The 9,878-nt window shown below is 37.5% G+C and overlaps 1 protein-coding gene across 1 annotated transcript; it reads left to right on the forward strand.

Annotated features, from left to right (window-relative positions):
- Nucleotides 1-2,066: 2,066 nt before the first annotated feature.
- LOC120485546 (lactase/phlorizin hydrolase) lies at nucleotides 2,067-9,218 on the forward strand. The gene is made up of 11 exons (XM_089126838.1): nucleotides 2,067-2,842; nucleotides 2,926-3,571; nucleotides 4,423-5,979; nucleotides 6,128-6,396; nucleotides 6,527-6,817; nucleotides 6,913-7,111; nucleotides 7,230-7,432; nucleotides 7,516-7,622; nucleotides 7,721-7,852; nucleotides 8,218-8,441; nucleotides 8,527-9,218. Exons 1-11 carry the CDS (start codon nucleotides 2,090-2,092, stop codon nucleotides 8,760-8,762), a joined length of 4,617 nt encoding a protein of 1,538 aa, XP_088982964.1. The 5' UTR covers nucleotides 2,067-2,089; the 3' UTR covers nucleotides 8,763-9,218.
- The last annotated feature ends 660 nt before the right edge of the window (nucleotides 9,219-9,878 follow it).

Raw genomic sequence — 9,878 nt, forward strand, 5'->3', positions numbered from 1 at the left:
CGCCCCTCATGATGGGTGAAGCAACAGCACATGACACAATTTTCACGGCAACTAGATCAACATTGTGAACAGAACTTCAGTGAAAACAAATGATTGTGCAATATGATAAAAGCTTATTTTCCCAGCAAACGATACCATGAAGAATGTGAATATTTATCCAAGTCAAAAACTAAAGGTAAGCAGGTATCATTGTTAACTTCAGTATTGTTGTTAACTTTTAAAGTTAAAAAACCATAAGGCTTCATTATTCTAGGAGGATAGTTCCCTCATTTTTGGGAGCCGAGGTTATGTCAGTAACTGGAGACTTAATCAAGGAAACCTTAACATGTGAATGACCAGTAATAAATGAATGACGTGATCCATAAAATCAATGACGCACTTAAACGCACTTATGCAATGTTAATTTGCTGAACTTTGACTTAAAAGTTATATACTGTTTAATTGTGTTCATGTTTGGGAAAAAAAGGTTACCGCCACGTGCATTATTTTTCAGATATGTACAATCAATTAGCACATGTTATGAATGTTTGCAGCTTGAAAACACCTATAGGCTGAAAATGATTGTTCTATTTAATGCCTTATATTTTTAATAACCAACTTAACTTAAACTGTACATTTTTATATATGATGTTTGTATTAGTAAGTTCAATATTGTACTCTCATATTTATTAGAGCGCTACATCTTTACACATTGGAAATAATTATCTTGTTAATGCTTGTTAGACATTTGAATTTACTAAAAATCATAGGGCCCTATTGCAGAATCGTAGAATCAAGTGTTTTATGCATTCATTTGATTACCACCGCAATTTATATTAAATCATGCATTTTTAAATCAAAAATTAAAACACAAAACACGGTAAATGACATAGTTTTGAATATTACACATGCTTTTTGATTAGCGGCATTGCATTTAAACATCAAGCTGGAGTCCAGAAAAATAACACTTCAAAAAAGAAATACAGTAAAAATTTTAAATTCAAACTATTTCATAGTGACCTACAGATCCCAGCATCTTTATGCATATGTGTGAATCTTGAATCGTGCGTAAGTGTTTCAATTTAATCTTGTCTCATTCTTTAATCTTGTATACAGACCAAGGAAAGGTAATCGACTACCATCAAGATGTGTGATTTAAAACCTTTGCTAGTTCTCACCAATTAAAATGCTGTATCACTGATCTTGTGGATGCTTGTGGAATGTTTTATTTTGGTTTCAAAACAACATAATCTGTATAATCTATATAATCTTTATTAAATCTCTGTCCCTCTCATTTGTTTTATGTTAACACTTTACCAAAAACATTGTTTATGATGATTATACATTGTAATAGATTTTCACAGTGCAATAACAAAAAATATTATTGAAATAGTCACATATTTTGTTATTGAATTAATCAAATTTGTAATAATTTTAATGTTTGTATGTGTTAAATAATTGTAATGAACCTGGTTGCTACTGTGTGTTGTACACTAGGTGGTGATGTAATGCCACCGTTTCATTTCATACAAACCTTATCCATTATCTGAGAATTATTTTTGGAGAGAAATGTACAACTAATATACTTTTTATTATTATGCAAAGCATTACATAAATTTATAACATACTTTCCATGTGTCCACATCAAAACCTAAAGCATGATTACGTTCTGACAGGTGTTGTTTAACTCCCAATAGTTTAAAATATCTATAAATGCCAACATCAATGCATCTTTTTCATTTTCTTCCTTTGTTCATCAATAATAAAGACTTTATCTGCAGCTAGTACTAACTCAGACAGAAAATCAAAAAATTATTTCATATTTCACAAACACGACTGTTTTCCACTAAGAGCACCAAGACTACCCTTTTTTTTTTGGTCCGGACCAAACGAACCAAGCCAACCAAACTACACATGTGAACACACCGTGACTGCCATAAACTCTATCACTAATTGGATTAAAGTCATATGATTGCATAAGTGACTCTTGTATAACTCTATAACTGATTGTATATCTGACACTGTTGTATAACCGATTGTATAACTGACATAACAGCCAAGTGTGGTTATAAAGAGCTTTCCCCACTCTTCCACACTTACAACTGACACGATGAAGGTCCTAGAGGGATTTCTTTCTCTCGGTTTGTTGGCTGTTTTTTTGAGCTCCAGTAATGCAAAGCCACAGAAGTTCAGGATTCCTGTCCATCAGAAATCAGCTTCTGCAATCTCATACCTGAAGGTCTGGGAGAAATTCAAAGGTCAAAGCGAAGCTGAGCGTGATGAGTTTCTGAGTGGCTCGTTCCCAGTTGATTTTGAATGGTCTGTCTCCAGTGAGAGTTTCAAAGTGGAGGGTGGATGGGCTGAGCACGGGAAGGGTGAGACCATATGGGATCGTTTTAGCCACGAGGGCCATGTCTTTGAAAACCAGACCACTGATTTGGCCTGTGATAGTTATCATAAGGTAGATTATGATGCGTATCTGCTTAGGGGAATGATGGCACCTAATTATCAGTTCTCAATTTCCTGGGCTCGCATTTTCCCCACTGGTCGCAGAGAAAGTTTGGTTGAAGAGGGGGCTGCTTATTATGACAAGATGATTAACACACTTCTACAATCCGGCATCGAGCCTACTGTTACCCTGCATCATTGGGACCTTCCCCAAGCTCTGCAGGACTCAGGAGGCTGGGTTAATGACTCTATTGTGGACGCTTTCAAAGAATTTTCTGACTTTTGCTTCTCTCGTTATGGAGACAGAGTCAAAACATGGATCACTTTCGGCAGCCCCTGGGTAGTGAGCAACTTGGGGTATGGAACAGGGGAACATCCCCCACGTATGAATGACCCAATAATAGCCTCTTACAAGGTGCGTTTGTCAATCAGAAAAAGTACCATCTTTTATATGATTTTATAAAGTATATATTGGCAATGCTTTGCTTGTTTTCACAGGTGACGCACAATGTTCTGAAATCTCATGCTGAAGCCTGGCATATTTATAATGACAATTACAGGACGCTGTACAGTGGAAAAGTGGGCATTGCTCTTAACTCCGATTGGGCAGAGCCAAGGAATCCCACAAGTGATCAGGACGTTGCAGCAGCAGAGCGTTATTTGAACTTCAAGCTGGGCTGGTTTGCTCACCCTATATTTGTAGATGGTGACTATCCAGCCGTGCTGAAGAATCAAATAGAGCTAAAGAAAGCTGAGTGTGGTGTAGAGCTGGCAAGACTCCCCGTCTTCACTGAGGCAGAGAAACAAAGAATCCGAGGCACAGCTGATTTCTTCGGACTGAATCACTACACTTCCCGACTCATTGGCGAGAGCTTGGGTAGATGTGACGCTGGACCCAACAATGTTGGGGACTTCGAGGCTTATTTGGACCCCACATGGCCAACCACAGCTAGTGACCAGATCCAGTCTGTTCCATGGGGGCTTCGGCGGTTATTGAACTTTATCTATTTAGAGTACACATCCATCACAAACGTGCCCATCTATATCACAGGAAACGGAATGCCAACTGAGAACTATGGTGATCTGCTCAATGACAATGAGCGTGTCGACTATCTCAAAGCTTACATTAATGAAGCAATGAAAGGTCAGTATTAAATGGCAACTGGTCAATTTTTTAAAACTATTATTATATTAATATTTTTAGTGATAACAGGTCATTCTGTGTGAAATCAGTGAATTTGTGACCTAATTCTGTCGATAAGGTATTTCTTGGAGATTCTAACATTTTTAGATTTGAAGTATTCATTATTTTGATAAAATGCCATATAGGGAAGCCATGTATAGAGTATCTGATATCTCAAAAAGTTTGTTGGTCATACTTGCTTATCAGGATAGCCTGGGACAAATATCTTTTTGCATGGAAACAGGGCTCATGTAGACCTACTTTTAAGCCACTTTCAAGATTCACCTAGTTAGTCAACACTGATAAATGAACAAATATTTTTCTCACATCACACATCATTTTACTCACATCACATTTGAGCTTTTACGCTTAAAATGTCTCCTTGTGTTTTTCATGGATGTAATTAAGGCTTCAATGTCACCCACATCTGCAACTGTTTCATTTTTTACAACTTAATGGGCTACATATGAAAATATTTGCACCCTGAGATGACTTTTAACTGTGTATACTTGAAGGAATCAGGTTTGTCTTTCCAAAAATCATAATTACAGAGTATAATATACACTAAACATGGTGTTTATTGGCTTGGGAATAATGAATCCTTCATGGAGCTGAAGATATATGAAATATATGTTAGATTCTGCAATAAATTTACAGTTCTTAGTTTTTGGTTACCAACAACATCAGATTTTACACAGACTGACCTTAAAACAATCTTCTACTAATGTAACAAAGCCCTTGCCAAACCTTAACATCAGACTATATACAGTAATACAAAATCACTATCTACTAACTACTTCTTTCTACTACAGCTGTGCATTTGGATGGTATTGTCATCCAAAGGTTTACAGCCCAGTCTCTGATGGATGGTTTTGAGGGTCCTCAAGGCTACAGTCAACGATTTGGATTGCACTATGTAAACTTTGATGATCCTGACAGGCCAAGAATCCCCAAAGCATCGGGATATTACTATTCAAAGGTGATAGAGCATAATGGATTTGCTGAGACTCCAGCAAGCTCTAAAATGCAAATCTCTGGAAATAAAATTGAGAGCACAAAACTTCCTAGTCTGCCACCATCTGAAGTTCCTTCAAAATCCAAGGTTGTTTTTGAAAAGTTCTCCCCTCAGACCAAGTTTGAGAGACAGCTCTATCACTATGGGACATTTCCAGAGGGATTCCAATGGGGTGTCTCTTCTTCAGCATATCAGGTAGAAGGTGGCTGGAATGCAGATGGAAAAGGACCAAGTGTTTGGGATACTTTCACTCAAACACCTGGTATGATCCCAAACAATGACAATGGTAATATTGCATGTGACAGCTACAATAAAATAGATGAGGATCTGTACATGTTGAGAGCCCTAAAATTGCAGACTTATAGATTCTCCTTGTCATGGTCTCGAATTTTTCCCAGTGGGAAAAAATCTTCTCTTAACCAGAAGGGTGTGGACTATTACAACAGGCTCATTGATGGTCTCTTGGCAAACAATATCACACCCATGGTGACTCTCTACCATTGGGACCTGCCACAGGCTTTACAGAACATCAACGGTTGGGACAACCCCGAATTAATTGGCATATTTAATGAATATTGTGACTTCTGTTATGCAACATTTGGAGACAGGGTGAAGTTTTGGATCACATTTAATGAGCCCCAGACAATTGCATGGTCCGGATATGGACTAGGTCAGATTCCACCTAACGTAAACCAACCTGGAGATGCTCCATACAGGGTTGCACACAACCTCCTGAAAGCTCATGCACAAGCTTATCACACCTATGATGTGAATTACAGGGCATCTCAAGGAGGTCTGGTATCCATTAGTCTAAATGCCGAATGGGCAGAACCCCTGAACGTCAACATCCCTCGAGAGGTGGTGGCAGCTGATCGAGCCCTTCAGTTCCAACTAGGCTGGTTTGCACATCCCATATTTAAAAATGGTGACTACCCTGATGCCATGAAGTGGCAGGTTGGCAACAAGAGTGAACTTCAAGGCTTGACAGAATCCCGCCTGCCTTCTTTTACTGACGAAGACAAAGCCTTTATCCAAGGAACGGCTGATGTATTCTGCATTAACACATACACAACCAAAGTCGCGCGCCATGTGACCAGCACACTTGACGTTGAGTCTTATCAGACTGACCAGGATGTTGAGAAGGACTTTCCTGAGGGCTCTGAAAATACCGCTGTTAGTCACCAGAAGACTGTTTCTTGGGGACTCAGAAGACTTCTTAACTGGTTAAAGGAAGAGTATGGAGACCCTGAGATTTACATAACAGAAAATGGTGTGGCTACAGTCCCTGCCATGACGGTTGATGACACCGATCGAGTATTCTTTCTTAAGACTTATGTTGATGAGGCTCTTAAAGGTATGTAAACAATGGTTCTCAGTGCATACACACGTATTTGTCTGCTTATAAAGAGTTTTTAATGCAAAAAGTATTAGTGAAAATGGCTTAATGTTTGTAATGATGTTAAATTGTACATTTGACACATTTAAATGTTCTGTCTTTTTAGCACACAACCTGGATGGAGTTCGGCTTAAGGGTTATATTGTTAGCTCTCTGATGGACTCATTTGAGTGGCTAAATGGTTACTATCCTAGCTATGGACTTCACCATGTGAACTTTTTCCTTTCAAATCGGGCAAGAACTCCAAAGCGCTCAGCTCACCTCCTTTATGATATAATAAGAAATAATGGCTTTCCACTGCCAGAGGAGGAAGAAATGTTATATGGACATTTTCCAGAGGAATTTATGTGGAGCACAGCAACAGCTGCATATCAGGTACAATTCATAAAAAAATTCATTAAAAAAGAATTAATTTAATTTTAATCACACATATATATATTAATCATATATTTGCTTAAAATTATGGTTATGTAAAAATATTTCATGTTATGCTTTAAAACCACAGATAGAGGGAGCCTGGAGAACAGATGGAAAAGGTCTCAGTATTTGGGACAAATATGCGCACACTCCTTCAAAAATAGCTAAAGACGACAATGGTGACATTGCCTGTGACAGCTACAACAGAATCGCTGATGATGTCGATAATGTCAAAAAACTGAGGGTCGGCCACTACCGGATGTCTGTTGCATGGGCCAGAATTATGCCAGATGGAACAAACAGGAAAATTAATGAAGCTGGACTCAACTACTATAATAGGCTTGTAGATGCACTTTTGGCAGCTAACATCCAGCCACAGGTAGACTAATTTGAAATAATTTTTTTTGCATGCTAAAAATGCTCTCTGGTAGCTTAAAATAATTTGACAGTCTATTAATCATTTTTATCTGGCAGGTGACCTTGTATCACTGGGATCTCCCACAAGCACTCCAGGATGTTGGTGGCTGGGAGAATGAAACGGTTGTCGATAGGTTCAGAGAGTATGCTGATGTTGTGTTCAACAGTCTGGGGGACAGAGTGAAGTTCTGGATCACTTTAAATGAACCCCTGAATGTTGCTTTGGCAGGATATGGCTATGGAACTGCAGCACCAGGTATCATTCGCCATTCAAATTATACCTTTAATTTTGGTAAAATGTGATTAAGCCAGTTTCTGTGTTCACATCTAATAATACAAAATGCAGTTATTGATGATGGTCTATCTGTGTACAGGTATAAATTCCAGACCGGCCACTGCACCATATGTTGCGGCACACAACCTCATCAAGGCTCATGCTGAGGCCTGGCATCTGTATAATGACAAGTATCGTGCAAAATATGGTGGCCTTATCAGCATCACTCTAAACTCTGACTGGGCAGAACCAAGAAACCCATACAAACAGGAAGACGTGGATTCTGCCGTGCGTTATCTTCAGGTATGGATTTGTGATTCAACCATACGAACAGTGTGTAACCATGTGCATAAATAAACAATGAGCCACTCTTCTTCTTGAAACAGTTCATGCTGGGTTGGTTTGCTCATCCTGTGTTCAGAGGAGATTACAGTGCTATAATGAAAGACAGAATTCGAGAGAGAAGTTTGGCGGCTGGCCGACCTCAATCAAGGTAATTCACATTATCTTGTTTGGTTGGAATTTAAAGCTTTGTATTAAAAAGTTTCAGTGCTTATAAATGCTTTCACGTTTGCATTTCACATCTATCAGGCTTCCAGAATTTACCCCTGCTGAAATAGCGAGGATTAATGGTACTCATGATTATTTTGGATTCAATCACTACACCTCTGTCTTAACCCATTACTTGGACTACAAAGACTTCGAGGACTATGATGCAGACAGGTAGCCTTTTAGTTTTATTCGGCAAATTCATTCTGTGTCAGGTCCAGTTTGTTTAAAACCTGCATCAATGTTTATTATGTCAAGTCAGATTTATGTGTATAGCACTTTTTACAACACACATTGTTACAAAGTAGCTTTAAAGAAAATCATAGTGTTTATGCCTTAGTCACATTTAGAAGATAATTGCTGTGTGATTATATAGCTTACATTTTGTAAAGATACTATAATGCAGTTGAGATTTCCTATGTAATATGTATCACCCTAAGTACTGACATACTTATATTTCCAACTTTTTTTAAAGAGATGGCTAATAATATTGTAACATTTTGCAATAAAATGTTAAATTATGTTGCCATCTACTCCAGGGGTGTTGGAGTTGTATCAGATCGCACATGGCTGGAATCTGGATCCTTCTGGTTGAAAGTAAATCCTGCGGGATTCCGAAAAGTTCTGAAGTTCATCAAAGATGAATATGGAGACCCTGCTGTTTACATAACAGAGAATGGCGTATCAGAACGAGGACCAATAGATCTGAATGATGTCCCCCGTATCCACTACTATAATACCTATATCAATCAGGCCCTGAAAGGTAATAAGATCGAAAAGGACAACATTAAACAACAGATTTCCGTGATGCGTTTCCATGCATTATTAATATTATTGTTTGCTTTCAGCGCGTTTGCTGGATGGTGTGGACGTCCGTGGCTACACTGCCTGGTCACTAATGGACAATGTGGAATGGGGGGCAGGTTTTGAAGAAAGATTTGGCTTTTTCTATGTAAATCGATCAGATCCCAGTTTACCACGTATTCCTAAGGAATCTGTCTTTAGCTATGCTAAAATAGTTCAATGTAATGGCTTCATTAGCCCAGGAGAAAGTCCCCATCAATGTCAGATCCTTGAACCTTAAGGTACAATAAATCTATATGTCTTCTATCTCTCTGACTGCTTGTCTGTCTATAAATAACTGAGACATTAACCTGGATAAAACTGACAATTTCTGAACATAATGTGCTTTACATGTCTTATATATAATTACTTCAATTTCAAGTTGTGTAAATATAATGAAGTAAAAAGATTATGTAATTCATATAGCTGAAAAAATAAAACAAGAAATAAGATTCATGCTTTGTTAAACAGAATTAATAATTAAAGACATGTTTGTATGTATGTTGTAATGGGATTTTTCATGAAGTTATGTACAGTAATAGTAACTGTATTTTTTATTGTTTAAATGTATATGCTTCTACTAGCATTAGCTTTATAGCTTTTACATTTAAAAATACCTTATGCGTGTCTTTACAGGCATGTTTGGGCTTTGTTGGGCTGTTTAATTGTATTAAAAAAATAAAAGAACTACAAATAATTTGTATCTTTGTCTTTTGTACTGGTGGTGTAAAGGAATAAGGATGGCACTCTTAGTGTACGTTTTTTCATATTTTAGTTAACAATTTGTAAGTGTATCATTGTGTCATTATTTTACTTTACTCATTAGTAACCATAGACTAACATCACCTCATTGCTTGTTAAAGGGTAACTAAACCCTAAAACAACTTTTTTTAGTTAATGATCTGTAAGACTGGGGGTTTATTGGAGCTGTTCATTGATTCGACTAAATGTTTTGAAATTTGGGTATAAAGTGTTTTAATTCTACAATAAATAGTGTTAAAACGTCTGAGTGCTGCCCTATTCGAGTTGAACGGTGGCTACTGCAGTTGAATTTTCCTATTTGAAGTTGTTTTCCCCTGTGACGTACGCAGGCTCTGCCAGCGGCTCACTACTATGGTTTCCACCTATGTCTGATAAAAAAATCGGGATATATCGATGACATATCATATCTTTTTTCAACAAAAATCTACAAAAACAAAACAAAATTTTTTATCTTTTTAACAAAAAAAAAACCAAACCCGCAATAAAACCCATCCAATTCACACTTAAACTCAACAGACTCAGTGGCTCAGTTGATAAAGCGTTGGGCTTTAATCAAGAAGTCCTGAGTTCAATTCCCATTCTTGCTTACGTTCAA

Source organism: Pimephales promelas, chromosome 24 (assembly GCF_988280905.1).
Source record: "Pimephales promelas chromosome 24, fPimPro1.hap1.1, whole genome shotgun sequence".
Lineage (NCBI taxonomy): Eukaryota > Metazoa > Chordata > Actinopteri > Cypriniformes > Leuciscidae > Pimephales > Pimephales promelas.

What these genes read in the sequence shown, in the direction of transcription:
- LOC120485546 (XM_089126838.1), top strand. Translation starts at nt 2,090, where the DNA reads ATGAAGGTCCTAGAGGGATTTCTTTCTCTCGGTTTGTTGGCTGTTTTT. An exon ending in TGTTGATGAGGCTCTTAAAG is followed by an intron (nt 5,980 to 6,127) that starts GTATGTAAACAA and finishes CTGTCTTTTTAG; the next exon opens with CACACAACCTGGATGGAGTT. An exon ending in CAGCTAACATCCAGCCACAG is followed by an intron (nt 6,818 to 6,912) that starts GTAGACTAATTT and finishes TTTATCTGGCAG; the next exon opens with GTGACCTTGTATCACTGGGA.